The sequence below is a fragment of the Cololabis saira genome, chromosome 24 (genome assembly GCF_033807715.1).
Source record: "Cololabis saira isolate AMF1-May2022 chromosome 24, fColSai1.1, whole genome shotgun sequence".
In the NCBI taxonomy this organism is placed as follows: domain Eukaryota; kingdom Metazoa; phylum Chordata; class Actinopteri; order Beloniformes; family Belonidae; genus Cololabis; species Cololabis saira.
Window position 1 is genome coordinate 423,419 of NC_084610.1, and position 17,064 is coordinate 440,482.

The following is a 17,064-nucleotide window of genomic DNA, read 5'->3' on the forward strand; positions in this document are numbered from 1 at the left end:
GTGTTTCAATAGATTCAGGTAAGTTTATTTCAATAGGTTCCAGTGAATGTTCCACCCCAGCAGATTAAGATGTGTCCTCCATTTTAATGGATTCGGGTAAGTTCTCATCTTCAGTGGGCTCAGGTGGGTCCTCCACAGTACTGCGTTCACAATATTGCTCCTCAACACTTGTGCAAGTCTTTGTATCAGGATGGCGTCCTGCAGTGAGCTTAGTTATTGGCTGAACATAGCTTGGTGAGGCCCAATAATCTGAATTCTCCTCCGCTGGAAAGTCGACATCGACAGGGTCGCTTACGATGTCACTAGGGTGATGACGGGTTCGTGGCCTACGGACAGAAACAAGCTGAGGGCATTCTTCTTCCACTGATGTCACAGGAAGAAACTGTTAGGTCCAAATCAACATTACATAAATTCATAACGAGTAAGCACAGAGACTACTTTGGAATGGGTTTTTAGCGCACTCCTGCAGGATGGGGGAGAGCAACAGGAGTGCAGGGCAACGTGTGGCCCTCATTGAGAACTCCTGAGCTTCCCCAAGATTCTCCTCCCAGAAGATGCTTTTATTAAGAAACTTTGACAGGAAATGATCATATAAGGACAATGCATAGTAAACAGTAGACAGTAGACAATGGGTAGTGGACAATGGGTGGAATTGATAACGTATGATTGAGTCCTGACATTACAGTGGTCACAAGTCTTTCCCTGACCCTGCACCCCAACCTGGGACTTGCTGATTGGGCCGGAGCTTCGGGAGCTGCGTGGTGGCCTGCGGTCCCCACCCCTGGTCATCTCGCTGCTGGCCCCCCCTTCTCCTCCCTTTTCTCTCTTTTTTCCTGCAGGTGGTCGTGGGTGGCTTGTAGCTTGCATTACGGAGCACAAGTCTTTCCCCGACCCTGCACCCCAACCTGGGACTTGCTGATTGGGCCGGAGCTTCGGGAGCTGCGTGCCGGCCTGCGGCCCCCACCCCTGGTCATCCCGTTGCTGCTTCCACCTGCCTGCTGTGCTGTTGCCGTCCCTGACCCACCAGTCTGGCCCTCGGCAGGAGGGTCCCCCCTTATGAGCCTGGTCCTGCTCAAGGTTTCTTCCCTCCTAAAGGGGAGTTTTTCCTTGCCACTGTTTGGCTTAAGGTTTTTCTCCCACTAGGGGAGTTTTTACCTGCCATTGTTTATGTAATAACTGCTCGGGGGTCATGTTCTGGGTATGGGTCTCTGTAAAGCGTCTAGAGACAACTCTGTTGTATTAGACGCTATATAAATAAAATTGAATTGAATTGAAAACCTGTCACCAGGACAGTCCAAAACCTGAGTAGATCAGGAAGTGGCTGATGTGGCTTCTGTTAGCCAAGCATGTGACAGTTTCACAATGACAAAACAAGTTAAACGGTTGATTTACCTGACAGAAACCCACAAGGGAGGAGCAGATCTCTATGAAGGGTGCGTTTTGGCCCATCTTTGTTCTCTGGCCTTACGGTGTATACCGGAAGATCTTTTGCACGACTGACCACTGCATAGACATCGGCTTCCCATTTATCCTCAAGTTTATGTTTCCCACGAATGCGTACGTATCTGACAAGGACTCTATCGCCTACCTCGAGGTCTGAGGTAGTTATCCTTTTGTCAAAACGAACTTTATTCCTTTCTGCCAGAACACAACGCAGAGCCCAATCCAGTTACAATAGCATTGCAGATCCTGAGGCATATTCAACAACCATATAGTGATTCAATTGTGATTGAGTGTCCTTGATAATTTCAGTCCTATTAATGAAACCGTATTGTTTCAGAAAATCCACAACCTCATCATAATCATCCATTTCCTCCACTCCATTTACTAACACTGCATTTGGAATTTTGAAATTTTCAAATATCTCCATCTTTAAGTTGATGGTACCTTTACATTAATCAATAACCTTCTCCTGGCTGGCTCGCCAAAATTATGTAACATATACCGTATGGGAATAAGTAGTTTGACTGCTATCAGAAGTAGTGGTTTATGAGAAGGAATTACATTGAACGTAAAGAACCTCAGACACTGTAAATATGCTTGAACCGATGTTATTATTAAATAAACCAAAATAAAATAAATAGCAACAGTTGAGAAAAAAAAAATCAAAAAGCCCAAAGTGACTCAGTCAGTCATTGGTCATAGTTCAGAGTTCAGTTCAGAGTTCAGAGTTCATATGCTCCCTGGGCTTAGCTTAGCTCCAATGTGTTGGTTGGAGTGGTGATGGAGGGGCTGTGTGGGTTATGGAGCTGAGGGCCTACCGTCCTGGTAGGTAAGCAACTGGCACATGCTCTCCGGGCTAGCTTAGCTCCCTGGGCTTAGCTCTCTGGGCTTGGCTCGCCATTGTGTTTTAAGTCATCCAAGATCATTCAGGTCTGACAAGAAACCTGGCCTGAACACAAAAAAGGCCAATAATAAATAAAGATATTTCCAAAACAATAATTTCAAAACAGTCGTTCTATAAATCATGCAAATCAAACAGTGGTATTTACAAATCAAAATAGTCTTCAAAACCACGATCAAAATAACCAAAATCAAACAAACAAAACATTTCAAAACAGAGTAACTTACCAATTCTCTATAGCTCATCTGCTCATCAGTAATATCAGCGGGTCCTTACGAGTAAATGGAGTCTAAAATGTGAATATTTGATAGTTAGGATTTTTAGTTCAAATGATTAAATGTTTGTATAGAGAAAGCATATAGACCTGCCACAGCCAGTGATGTGCACCTCACTGTCTGTGGCAAAGTGATGGCTTTAAACTATGGGTGTGGTGTAGTGGCAATCACTGATTGGAACCTGGTGTGAGTGAGTGAGCTGGTGAGCTGGTGAGTGTAGTAGAGCAACCACACAGTTTTTGTAGTAGTGCAGTGGCACAACCACATTATAACACTGGGTTACATTCAGATTATTGGCATCAAGAAAAACATCTCAGGATTAAATAAAACGTTCATTCAACAACATAAAATGAAACTAATGACGGTTTGTTTCTTAACGCCACAAAAGCTGCAGGAAAGTAGTTTATTTTCTGGGTGAGGCTTCCTGTAATTATCTTTGCATAGGTTGCTAGGCAACTGTATCTTTGTCCATCTTTGGTTGATTTTGGGTTACATGAATCAGATACATGATGTACTACAGATATGAAGCAGAGCAGCACTGTTGTGGTTTCTGGTCTTTATTTCCTTTTATATTTGGAAAGTCAGTTTTCTGGGCGTTAAAGTCTTCTTCTAATGGCTATAATAATTCTGAATCATCTATTAGACATGAATAAAAAATACAAATTCCTTTGTTTTGATTAAAAGGGTGGAGCTCCCCCCACGGATGGAGGAAGCAGCTCTCTCAGACAGTTGAACCGACTACAGTGATCTGGGCTCCAGAGCCGTCTGTCTCAGGGCCCGGAGGCCGACTCGATTGCCAAGCAGCCGACGTGGAGCGGTTTGGAGACGAGGTCACGTGTTCTCGTCATCTCACAAGTACCTCCACCCACGAGACATAAAAACTGATCTACAGGGGGTTTTGGGCTCAAATGTCGCCTACGAGCTGAAACCTCTGATCCTGTTCAACAATAATAAACCTCCAACAGTTCCTAGAAGGACCGGACAGTCAAAGTTTAGGTAGGTTTATGGGATATTTAAATGAAACAAACCAGAATGACAGCATGATGACATCCCACCAGCAAGGAGGAAGTTAGCTGCTAGAAAGTTTCCCACGAAGGACAAATATCGGAGTAAATGTAGTGACGAACATGAAGATAACTGGATATGTGAGTAAACGTGGTTTTGGCAACTTTTGGAACTTATGAGTGAACTTATGAGTGCTTATGGACATTTTGAATATGTGTATTCAAATATGTGTATTCGACTTTAAAGCCGGCTCAACCCGAAATCAGTTTTAATGTGCCTCTCAAAACCCTGATCAGCACCTGGAAAGCCCGGGAGGCGTGAGTTTTATGGTTCTTGGTGATAAGTTTCATTTAGAGCGGTTCAGAGCTAAATTTGTGTTTAAGGAAGTTCCTGTTCGTATTACTGTGCATTATCATCATTATTGTGTTCGTTTATTTTGTGGCGCCATTTTCCGCCAGTTATTCACGTTTTAATCGCCGTGTTTGCCATCCGGTCTAATTGCACGTGGCGTGGCGAGGGCGCCGCCATCTTTAAATACCATAGAGCCCCGCCATCTTTAAATACCGCAGCCATCTTTGGTCGGCCACGTGCAGCCACGTTGTTTTGAACCATAGATGATTGTTTTGTATGTTTATTGTTTTGATTTCTTTTTCCATTCATGCAGTTAATGTTTCATTTTTATTATTGTTGTTTTTCTTGTTAGTTGAGTGTCTTATGTTTTAACGCAGTGTGCCATCAGGATTTATTCAATGGTGTCCTTTCCATCTGCTTGACACCTGGATGTGAATAAATGCTGATTGATTTTAATGAGAAGTTGTTTGTGTTGTTTTATACAAATTCTGGTCACAATGGCTGTTTGACAGAGCTAGAGCCGAACTGTAATTGCCTTCAACCGTTATTCTGTAAGTGATAATAGTAAGATTTGCTACTCTGCAGAATAATATCTATTTTTGTGACTGATTTCCGCTGTGAAAGTTATCATTTTTCCTGGAAAACCAGGTGGTGCCCCACGAGGATTAAATCATTTTGATAATTCAATTTGATAAATAATTTACTTTATTAATTATTAATAATTGTCGAATAAAATTATTAATAACTCTTGATAACTGTAACAGCGGCTACCTGTGTTGCACAACATTCATCAGCGTTAGACCTGAAACAGGAAAACAGAACCCCCACCTCCACCGGTCCCAGCTCTACCTCCACCTGCAGCGGTCCCACCTCCACCTCCAACCGGGACGTGTCGGCTCACTTTAGGTCTGTGAAGCTGCATCTGAACAAATCACCATATTTCTGAAGGAACATTTACTTTCAGTGGTTCAAAGTTAAAGTCCGGACCGGACCCAGACTGAAATGCTCGGCAGGACTTTAACAGAAACGCACATCAACCTATGGAAACAAATCTCAAGGAACTGAGGTAACTTTGGAAAGAAGAGCCGACCAGAACGGCTCAAAGATGGATGAACTTTACTAAATGATCTTAGACCACACGGGGGGAAATGAAGAGTAAAACAATGACCATCACAAACGTGACACTTCTACACGCCGGAGATCAACGACCAGGTGAAACGCCTGGAGGACTCCGGTCCGGCTGCTTCTGGTCTCCGTTCATCAGATTTCTAACCAACATCCTCGGTCATTAAACCTACCACCTCAACGCGCTGCGACAGTGAAATGTCTCACTGTGTTCTGACCTGTGAAGGCAACGCTGATGACATCGGACCGGCCTTCCTATTCCTGGAAGCTCGATGACAAGATAAGAAAAGATAAGATAATCCTTTAATAGTCCCACAGAGGGGAAATTTGCAGTTTACAGCAGCAAAGGGGATAGTGCAAAAGCAAGAGGCATCAGTAGAAAAGTAATAACACAGTAATAATAACACACTATAAACAGTAAACTGGTATATACAATAATAATAATAATAATAAGAAAAATAAATAATAAGAAATACTAGTATATAAATAAATAACAGACGGATATTTACAGATGGATATTTACATAATTGCACGTTGCAGTGAATGATATTGCACATTATTTCCCTTTATGTACATTTATTGTCAGGTTGTTATGTGGTCTACTGTGAGCAGTGCTGGTTGTGTAGTCTCACAGCTGCATGGAGGAAGGACCTTGGCTTTGACCTTGACCTTGACGCGTCTCATCCTGGAAATAAGACATTGACCTGAACTCAGGTTTGAGCAGGATGACGATGTCGGTGGATCAATAACTGTCAGCAGTCTTGCAACTGGTCTCATGATTCAAACTCTCGTCTCTTTTTCGATTCCGAGTCATGTATACTTTTACTTATCAGTCCAACTAGTTCAACATTCGCTGTTGTATGAACACAAATGATGTCGACCGCATTCCAACGAACAGAGGAAACATTTCAGTCTGAGTGTTCAAATTGAACAATATATGAAATTACAATCTAATTTATAATCATGATTATTTTTTTCAGAACAAGCTGACTTGGATCTGCTGAGTGACGACGTCCTCAACCTGTTCTCTAGTAGGTCCTCATGAACCCGCCCTGATAATTAACGACGTCATCAGTTATCATAACGTGAACTAACACTTAACTACACTTTTAATTATGTAACTCCATTCTTTTTATTTTAAAGTTGATAAAAAATGAGGAAAGTAGAATAATTCACCCCTAGTTATGCAATATTCTGTGCAATAGTCCACCGCATGTGTAAATATGTGTAATTATCTGTAGATAGGATCTCAGGTCTCGATTTGACTATTTAAAAATGCACCTTAACCTTTTTATATTATTTATATTTCTTGTATCTGTTGGCACTGTCTTGCACTGGAAAAGTGATGCTGTTTTAATCTCACTGTACCCATGCATAGTGACAATAAAGTATAAGTTCTATTATGGATGGATTTGTGGTTAAACCACAAATCCATCCATAATTAGGGGTGCATTCGTCTTTTGTGGTGGAGACGGGATCATCAGGCTTGTTTTCCTGCCTCGTTACCATCATCGATGTTTACCAGAATATTATACGCCCGACTGAAGCTCGGTTAAAAATGGCTGCTGAAACACTTAAAATTAAATAATCGGGACTTTAACAGCGCTGCGGGTAAACAGGTATTTAATCTTTTGAATGAACAATAACCATGAAAAATAACAGAAAAATGCACCGAAACTCCTTAATAAAGGCACATCCCTCTTGTTTTCAGCTCTCTGCGGGTTGAATCAGTCGGCTGGAGAAACTGACGCTGGTTCTGGTTCTGCAACCTGGTTCAAAATCCCAGGGCGGTTCACGGGTCTTGTGAGGCTTGTGACCCGCTAAGACTACATCCAAGGAAACGTTCACCTGGCGTTCTCTCTCTACCGCTTCAGGAGTCGCAGTTTTACTCCTGAGGTGGGACTTGGAAGTGGAGAACTCCTTCAGCCTTGGGACGGGTCTACAATAAAGGTAGAAGAAGTAAAGCGTTCGTACAGTTTCCTCCAGGACAGTTCTTCCTCTTGTTCTCGAAGACGTCTCTCCTAACATCTGGAGGTGTTTGGTTGTTTGGTGCAACGTGTTGCTTTGCAATGAAAACTGAAAACTGCTCATGAAGCCTAAGAGCTGCAGACCGTGTAGCTCAATGTGTTCAAGTAAAAATTGTTGTAGGTTCAGTTCTTGCAAGACTGATTCCTCTCATCCTTCAGCACCTGAACTATGGTACAATTTTTAGAGTTCAATGTCATCGTGCCCAGCTAGAAGATGCTCCTGGCATCATGGAGAGGACGACGAGAATGAAGAAACCCCACAAATTCTTGATGGGACTTTGAGAATCTGGACCTGACTGACTGATTACCACAGTTCCCTCCTCCCAGACAAGCTATGCTAGGTTTGACAGCCCTGGATTCCCGTGGACCCCCTCCTTCCTGCCTGGCTTAGCTATCAGTCCAAACTAAGTAATCCCGACAGATTGTCCAAGTTAGCAACAGTAACTACGGGGGAGGCACTCACTGAAAAGTACATTTGCCAACTAGTTAAGGTGCAAGATAGAGCTTTGTGTCATCAGCATAGAGGCGAAAGGAGATGCTCCGTCTTCTAATAAAGTTACCTGGTGGTAGTTTATGAAGGCAGAACTGTTGTGATCCCAGAATGGGGCCCTGAGGAACCCCATAAGAGTCAGGAAATGTCTTTACGCTGAAGTGTATGAGAAAGTCAATGAAAATGTCCTCTGAAATTTCACCCGTTCAACTCCATGAGCATCCGATCACAGGTGTTCCTCTGATTGAAACGCAGGGTTGTCCCTCCCACAGGAGACGGCTACAGCCCCCTGGGTGTCCGGCGTTGCCGAGGACCCGTCCCAGTGCAGCTGCTCTCTCAGAGGCAGAGTCCTCGGCCGGAGCATCACCGGTAACTTGTACGAGCAGAAAATGATCCCAGACACGATGGACAGGGCCGAGCCCATCACCCCCACCCAAATGCCCCAACCCACGCTCTGCGATTGCGGCGCCGTGGGCAGTTTGAACTCGGGCGGGAAGGTGATGGTCTGGTTGGTCACGACCGAGCTCAGATTCCACAGGAGAGGCACTAGTGACATCACAGCGGCCAGCAGGCACAGCGCCCCGGTGGTGACGAACCTCAGGTTGATCTTTGAGCTCCTCCCCAGGCCGAAGTAAGCGTTTCTCATGGCGTAAACGCCGCTGGCGTTCCCACAAAGGCCCACCAGCAACGACAGCATCATCAGAACCTGCCCGGCCGCGATCTCCGGGGGGGTGAAGGTCTCCGTCAGCCGGATGGACCTGCAGTACATGACCCTGAGGCCGTCGCTCACCTCCGTGTGGCTGTTGAAGCAGGCTCTCCAGAGCCCCACCCAGGCCACGCCCGAGGTGACCACGCCCCGGTCCGACACCTGCCACACCCGCCACTGGACCAGCCCCAGCGCCATGGTGGTGAGCGTCCAGCCAATGAAGGACAGCCAGAGGGCGCCGAACTGGGAGTGGGCCGTGTGAGCCAGGTAGGTCATGGCTGGAGACGCAGCGGGACCTCAGGCCATCAAGGACGTTCCTCCGACCCCAACCGGAGCTCAGGACCACGGGTTTAGTGCCACATTTGTAAGACTGGAACGTCAGATCACTCCACCCTCCTGCTCCAGGTTAGTCCCTCTCTCCGTCAGCAGGTCACCTTTTCTGGTCGTAGTCTTTGGTTGCCAGGGTTACCTGGTGGACAAGGAACAGCCGGACACACACACACACACACACACACACACACACACACACACACACACACACACACACACACACACACACACACACACACACACACACACACACACACACACACTCATTAGCAGCAGAAAAACACACCTCTGACCGAGTCAGAGGTATCAGAGTAGTGCTGGGCGATATGGACCAAAAGTCATATCTGGATATTTTCTAGCTAAATGGCGATACTCGATATATATCGATATTTTTTCTGTGCCATCTTCTGTGGGGTCTGCACAATATCAAAATGTATAAAACAAATGAAATAAAAATAAACTGCCTGCATATATAAAATAAAAATGCTTCTTGAATAAAATAAAGCAAATATCCCTTTCCTGCATAACAATTAACTGAAAATACACTGTGCAATTAATACAATGTAGACAGTAACAGGCAGACTTTTCCACTGAGGTTGACAGTTGTGCAAATAACAAAACATTTGTGCAAATCTCAAATAAGACATTCAAGTCAATTTGTCACAAAATAAGCTATATCAAAATCATAATAAAAAAAAATATATATATTTTTTTTAATCGATATAAACGATATTGTCACGTTTGAAAATATATCGATATATATTAAAATCTCGATATATCGCCCAGCCCTATATCAGAGCATCATAATCCAGCTAGTTTGTGTTCTTCCCTCTTTAATTTCGTTACAACTAAGAGTTTAAATTCTTTATAACTGAACTATACACCGGGTGAAGGAAATGGTAAAGGAAAAAACAGGCCCAAATGTGACAAAAGGAATAAAAAAAATAAGAAAGAACCTCCAGGAAGTAAAATATTCACCGAGACATGCATAAAGCATTACTCACAATGGAAAACAAGGTGCAATAAAATGTCCTGAAAGGAACAGAAAACCCCACCTTAAATGCTTGAAATGGATAATCGATAAACACAGAAGTGAAGTTAGTTTCGTGTCAGAGAAGTTAAGCCCTTAAAGCTTTGCTTGGTTGTGTGACGGACTTTAAAGTTCAAGAATGAACCATTTACATGAAGATTAGATGAAATCTACAAAACAAACTACCGCGCTCCCGAAGCTGTGGTTTTACGATGTTTGGACTAAATCAATCATTTCCCAGCACGCCCACTGATCTGTTTGACTTGGTTTGAATTTCATAACTCTGACGGTAAAAAGGTATAAAACTCTACATCATCCATCAGTTTTTATTTGATCTTTTTAAAGTCAAAAGACAGGAAGGTTTCCGCTGATTTGGCTCCAAACGTGGAGGTAAACCTGAATGAATACAATAAATATGAATCCATTCCAAGCAGCTTTAAAAAGGAAAAGAAGTTATAATTTCATCCTTATCGCTGACTTAAAATCCATCAGCTTGTCCCTTCAGGGGGGATTTGCGGACCTGGGTTAATTTTTACAAACCGAAACAGGAACAAGATATAAACTCACTTTTGACAAAGTTAAACGTACCTGAGAGCCGTTCTGCCGTCTCCGAACACAGACCTGGAGCTGACGCGCCGAACGGGAAGGTTTTAACACTTCCTCATCCTGCAAACACGAACACAACTTCCCCGTCAATCATTGACAGGATACGGGCGGCGATGGCTGCAGCCACTTCTGCACACCTTTACCGCACTTCTTCTTCTTCATGTTGGGTGGAGACTGTCCGATGCATCAAGAGGACTCAGCAGAGCAAACGGAAATCTGTTTTAACTTAATTTGTCATGACAGAAATAATAAATCACACGTGTGGATGAGAGAAAACGTGACGAGTACGATCCTCATCCTTCCTCCTTCAGGACGATAAACGACAGCGGTGGCTGCCAGATCCAGTAAAAGAGCTTATGTTGAGGATCTGAATCTCTCACTTATGAAAAAGATGAGCATACATCAACAGGTAGAGGAGCTTTTAAAAGCAAGGCCTGATGGAACATCTCTGTTTTAACTGGTTAGCAGTTCTGAAGCTGAAAGAGGAGTCAAAAACTACAGTAGAGGTATTTGTTATTCAAGTTCGATGTCTTCATAGAAAAGGATTAGAGATCTATAATTATACTTTAAAAGATCAATTATATTTTTCTGGTGTAATTTTACTGATTTTTATATATATATGAAAATAAAATGTAAATCAGCATACGAGGGGAGAAACTGGGAGGTGGACGGGAGACGGGGTCAGCAATCGTCTCAAATCGTTTGTCGCCTGGCAACAGCGATGGAAGATGGTTACCATGGTTACCAGCCTGCACCGCCCAGACTGCTCTGCATGGGGGGGGGGGGGGCTGAGCTGAAGCACAGCAGAGAGGGAGGGAGGGTTTTTAGTAAGTGAGGTAAGCTTTTAAGTTAATTTGATTTCAGGTTCCTTTTTAACATTTCATCATGAAGGTGATCCGTCAACAGAAATATACTTTTATAAACAACGCTGTAATTCCTTTCATGTATCTACTGTATTTAACGATTTAACAGTTAATCTTGAGACCACAAAGTCTGTTTTATTATTTAATAAACCCTTCAAAGGGCATCAAAATCAAACCGCTCGCCCTGTAAAGGCTGAAAGCTAAAACCTATTATAGACAACAAAACATCAAACTCCAGCTCATTGTTCAGCGTTTTTAATGCCTTGAAGATGGTAAAAGAGCATCCGCACCACAAACATGAACCCCAGGAGTGCAAACCTCACGGCTTTAAATCTACGGTCATGAACCTCACAGGGATAAAGGTCCATGGTTTGAAACCCACTTGGATAATCTACAGGTGTGAACCCCGAGATAATGAACCCTAGTGTTTGAATCCAAGGGTTTGACCCCCAGGGGGATCCGGGTACGTGAAGGTGATGAACACCAGAGTGGTGGGAGGCTGTTGGAGGCACATCTGAAGAAATCAACTACCCACTATCCCAATCAAGGATAAAGATAAATCTCAAGCATTTGTCAAAACCTGTCAGGATTTTTGGATCGCAGCCTCAGGTCAAAGCAGTGAACTGAAGCCCAGTGAGGTAAAGAGAAAATAAAATCCTGGTGCATTTCACTGTACAGAAAACACTACATTTGCTCCTATAGAACAAAAAACTGAACAAAAAAAGGAGGCAGTGAGCAGATTAGTGGGTATCTTGTCTGAGGAGACGCTTTTAAAACCGACCGTTAAATAAAACACCTTTTTTTTTTGGAAACAAACTGAAGAGAGAAGAAAAGAGCACGTCTTGATTGGTATTAAATTAATAGGAAAACACTTTGTCTTTCTTCATAAAAGTCTTTAAAAAGGCTACCATAAATTACTAGAAAATATTACTTTAAACCCGCAACCACTCGATCCGTAATTACAACCCCGGCCTGGTGCAGGACCGCTGCCGTTGCCAGGACAACCGCTGGCTTTCATCTGCACTCATGTTTCACTTGATTCTCATGAAAACCAACGAAAGGTTGATCCATGGAGTCGGATATTTGAGCGAGCAACAAAAAAACAACACTTAATGGTGCCTAAAATACTGTTACGCCATAAATACGCAGAATCTTCCCCCCATTTCTGTTCATCTGTACAATCGAAGCCGTCCGGACCAGTTTTCTCCTGAACTTGGACTCGGTAAAGGTTCATGTAGCTGCGACTCGTCGTCCGTCTCGGCCCGTTTCCAGGATGTCGTCACGTGTTCCTAGCTGAGGCTCAGAGAAGCCTCCACTCCTCCGTCATGCTCTCACGGGTAGTGAGCAGGTAAATATTTGATGTCCTGAGGCTCTTAGGTCCAGGGAGGTTTTGGTTGAGAGGATTAAACCTGATGAGCAGTAGAAGTCAGTACTGATAAACATGAGTGAAGGATGAACGGCCTCAGAGCAGCGGCCTCTGCTCCAGCGGCAGGCTGTCCATCAGGCACTTCAGCTGCTCCTCCCCCAGCTTCACTTTGTCCTCCAGCTTGCGCTGCTCGATGATGAGCGCCGACTTCATCTTGACAAAGTGTCTGTAGTCGTCCAGGCTGCCGGCGCCCAGGTGGGCCTCCATGATGCCGGACACCAGCCGCTCCCTGCGGTCCAGGTTCTCCTTCAGCTCCTTGGCGTCCTCATGCTGCCTCATCAGCAGCTTGCGTTTCTCCGTCAGGGTTCGCTGGAGGGACACCAACATTTTCACGTCAGTAAAAGCATCTTCACGAAGACCCACGTCAACCTGAGGGCCGTTACCTTCTCCTCCGGTGGGGCCTCGTCCTCCAGGCCGTTGAGGGCGTTCTCCACGCGGGCGAGCCGGCCCGACAGCGACAGCAGCAGACTCACCACCTTGTCCAGGTCGCCCACGAACATGCGGAACTTGTCGAGCTGGTTGGGCTGGCAGAGACGCTGCACCGTGGCCTCCACCTCCCGGCCCAGGGCCTCGTTGTCCTGCACGTCCTCCTGCAGGCTCTGCCGCGCCTCGCGCAGAACCTGCAGCTTCCTGGCCAGGCTGAACATCAGTTCCTGCTGGAGACACAAACACAGCATCTCTCTTATTGTTGGGGGAACGGAGACCCGAGACCCGAGACCCGAGACTCGAGACCTGGGACCCGCTGAGACCGAGCTCTCTGACTCTGGGCAGCACCGTCGTCTCCAGAACGTCTTGATGGTCTTGAGGTTTCATCAGTGTTGGGACTAACGCGTTATTTAGTAACGCGTTACAGTAACGCCGTTAGTTTTGCGGTAACTAATACTCTAACACATTACTTTTTAAATTCAGTAACGCAGTTACCGTTACCAAACGGTGCGTTACTCCGTTATTTCTGGCTACAGTGAAGCCTTTTTTCCCCACACGGAGACCGGAGGAAACATAGTGGGTGTGTGTGTGTGAGTGTGTAAGCATTCAGAAACATGACGGTCATGAGCCAAGAGAAGGCGAGTTTCGCAACGGGAGATATTGTCATTACAGTAATCCCTCGTTTTTCGCAGGGGTTACGTTCCAAAAAGAACCCATGATAAGTGAAATTCTTTTTACAATTATTATAGAAGGTTCAAATTGCGGAGATCAACGCCGCCCGTACGTACGTAGGTATGCACGTATTTCACTGCTCTTCTGACTGAGCCGCTGCATCCTGACTCTGCAGCGTCTTTTTCTCCTAAAGCCGCGGTGCAGGGGTGTTTTTTCCAGAGAAGAACATAGTTATGGGTCGTTGTTTTCGCTCTTTTTTCTTCTGGGCAAAAAGATTCTTATAAACCGACACCATGGATTATATCTGAGACTGTAATGAACGATTCATAAAAGGTTCTTGAGCTGCTGCTGAAGCTCATTGGTCGTTCTCAGCTTGTTGCTAAGCGACCAACGTTATTGATACAGTAAGTGAAGAAGCGGGGAGACTGATAAGCCAATCAGAATCCAGAACACAAGGGACAATGCAAATCCATACAGTACCTGCTGAAATGAAGGCTAGAGGGGATTAATGGGAGCATTTAAAATAATGTTTTTATTTAAAGTAACTAAAAAGTTACTTTTCATAGTAACGCATTACTTTTTGGTCTAAGTAACTGAGTTACTAAATGAGTTACTTTTTAATGAAGTAACTAGTAACGGTAACTAGTTACTATTTTGCAGTAACTAGCAACTACAACACTGGGTTTCATTGTAGCTGCACAGATTCAAGACTAGGCCTGTGATTCTACTTAATTACCTCCCCTAAGAAGGTAAACCTACTTCAGACCATCACCGTCCTCTTGCCTCCCAATATGACAGTTTTTCCACCACCTAGTGGTCGTTGCTTTAAAACATTTAATTACATTTGTGAGACTCATAAATGCAGATCTGTCCATATGATGAATAACAGACTATTACAAAGTAAAGGTGTTATAACCACGGTGTTCTGAGATATACGTAACTTAGTATCAGAAGGAATAACGCTGGACTCAGATGAAAGTTGGCAGAGGTGAAGTTGATATTCCAGTGCAAATAATAATAGATAATGTAAGTATTGAAAGAGTGGATCATATCACATTTCTTGGCGTGATAATTGATAAAAAAAGCAGTCTTTGAAATGTATAAAAGGGAAGAGGAGATAAATTGATGTAAAGAAATGAAATGATTGAGGGGAAGAGGGGTTAAGGGAGTAACTTTGTGTTATGGTTGTCTTTGTTATATGTGTGTTGGCGGGGGATGGAAATGAATAAGCTTTGCTTCTGCCATCCCCTTTTAAACAGTGTTTGTTTTGTTATAGTGTCTGTTGTTGGTATTGTTGTTTGTTCTGTTCAATGGTGTCCTGTAACTTTCTGTTCTTGTTTTGTAGTACGAGAGTTGTGGTTTTGTTGGTTTGAAATAAAAATGATTGAATTGAATTGAATTGAAAGTTCAGATTAACCAGCTTTCCACCAGTCCTTAAACGCACCATGTATGGACAAATCTGGCGAGAAAAGAGTCTCAAAACTATTTGTACGTATTTATACCCTTGTGTGCGTGTATCAGGCGATTCCTGCGTATTTAACGATTTGTGTTTGTGTAGGAGGTTTTTTTGAATTCTTAATTATGGTTTTGTCCGTAACTTGGAGCAAGTTACGCACACACAAATCTAATAATACGCAAGTACAAATGTTTTTAGTTGATTTTCTCTCAATACCGGTCTCTTTGGTTTCCGTTCGTATTATCCGTTTCTTGTTTTCTAAGGAAACAGCTCATCTGTCCAGGACAGTTTGATTAGTTCTTCTTAATGATTCTGTTGAACCAAATTGTTCAAGTTAAGTTGTGTGAAGTTGTGTGTCAGAGTCGCTCCTGTAGTTTCTTGTGCTGGCCCCCCCTTCTCCTCCCTTTTCTCTCTTTTGTCCATGTTGCAGCATCCTTTGCCGGACACCGGAACCTGCAGTGTGGGAGTGAGGGGGGCAGGGTAACAGCCCGGGCAGGCGGGGGAGAAGGTTTGTCCGTCAAGACTCCTCTCCCTGGCCCTGCCCCTTTTCAACCCTTCCCCGACCCTGCACCCCAACCTGGGACCTGATGATTGGGCCGGAGCTTCGGGAGCTGCGTGCTGGCCTGCGGTCCCCACCCCCGGTCATCCCGTTGCTGCTTCCACCTGCCTGCTGTGCTGTTGCCGTCCCTGACCCACCAGTCTGGCCCTCGGCAGGAGGGTCCCCCCTTATGAGCCTGGTCCTGCTCAAGGTTTCTTCCCTCCTAAAGGGGAGTTTTTTCTTGCCACTGTTTGGCTTAAGGTTTTTCTCCCACTAGGGGAGTTTTTACCTGCCATTGTTTATGTAATAACTGCTCGGGGGTCATGTTCTGGGTATGGGTCTCTGGAAAGCGTCTAGAGACAACTCTGTTGTATTAGACGCTATATAAATAAAATTGAATTGAAAAATTGAATTGAAATTGCAAAAGCAACTGATTTCCATTAGTCAGCTTTCAGTTAATTATTTATTATCACATTTCTCAGTAGTATTTCAAGGACCCTTGTGGGTTTTTCCCCCCTTCCTAAATAGGAAGTTAAATTTGGTGTTGTACCTTTTTACTGGCCAGGTCCACGTCCAGCTCGTCCTCCGAGTCCTGCTCCTCCAGCTGCTCCTGCATGTCCTTCATCTTGATGAGCAGCTCGGCCTTGGGGGCCGACGTGCTGTAGTAGGAGGAGCTGGGCACCAGGGAGGCTGCTGCCGACGGACACGCGTCCTCGTCCTCCCTCCTGGCACAAACACAGAGGCAGACTGGTGTAAACCGCTGCAGTCCTGTAGCCGTAACCCTCGGCAGGAATGGGACTCGGCGTTAAAAACGTCTCTACTCTAAAATCGTCGTACTTCGGACTCCAAGCTGTTCTGACTGTTTCATGAAGTTTTTGCCTCTGTAACATCTGAAATTAAGTGAACATTTTAGCTTATTCAAGCCAGTTAAACTCTTGGATCTAGGGTTGTTTTTTCAGCCTGTGTTAGTTTTAGTCTAGTCTTTGGCTCAAGCTATCATTTTAGTTTTAATTAGTTTTAGTTACATTCATTCTACTTTTAGTCATGTCTTTTAGTCTAGTTTTAGTCAAAGATCTTATTATATTATTGTTACCTTATAAACTCAAGAATACGTTCATTCCAGATTCAGAAGACTCTAATTTGAGTTTACAACATATTTATTTTTCCGCATTTCTCCCCATCTTTTTCTTTTTCAACGACACATTGGGTTTTCTTTTCCACGTCTATGTAGAAAGTGTTTCCAAAGATGGATCTTCTTCTTCTCCCCCCCAGAGCAGATCCCCACGTTTCTCTATGTAACTTAGTTTTTAATGGACGTGAACCTAGAGCTCTGCGTTAACGGCATCAGCCTCTAACCTGCAGCTGCATCTTCTGGATCTGATTCCCCGCTGCAG

General features: G+C 44.2%; 2 protein-coding genes across 7 annotated transcripts in view; both read right to left on the reverse strand.

Moving 5' to 3' along the window:
• Nucleotides 1-5,409: 5,409 nt before the first annotated feature.
• LOC133425188 (claudin-34-like) lies at nt 5,410-10,394 on the reverse strand. The gene is made up of 2 exons (XM_061715897.1): nt 10,272-10,394; nt 5,410-8,792 (listed from the first exon to the last, which is right to left on the reverse strand). Exon 2 carries the CDS (start codon nt 8,597-8,599, stop codon nt 7,844-7,846), a length of 756 nt encoding a protein of 251 aa, XP_061571881.1. The 5' UTR covers nt 8,600-8,792; nt 10,272-10,394; the 3' UTR covers nt 5,410-7,843.
• Nucleotides 10,395-11,912: 1,518 nt separating this feature from the next.
• LOC133425183 (protein Shroom2-like) overlaps nt 11,913-17,064 on the reverse strand; it is a 30,851-nt gene continuing 25,699 nt past the window's right edge. For all 6 annotated transcript variants that reach the window (XM_061715887.1, XM_061715886.1, XM_061715884.1 and 3 more), the window contains 3 exons: nt 16,221-16,395; nt 12,962-13,234; nt 11,913-12,887 (listed from right to left, as the gene is read on the reverse strand). In XM_061715887.1, the coding sequence (XP_061571871.1) occupies nt 12,615-12,887; nt 12,962-13,234; nt 16,221-16,395 (721 nt within the window). In that variant the 3' untranslated portion in view covers nt 11,913-12,614. The remainder of the gene's footprint in view (nt 12,888-12,961; nt 13,235-16,220; nt 16,396-17,064) is intronic.

What these genes read in the sequence shown, in the direction of transcription:
- LOC133425188 (XM_061715897.1), bottom strand. Translation starts at nt 8,599, where the DNA reads ATGACCTACCTGGCTCACACGGCCCACTCCCAGTTCGGCGCCCTCTGG.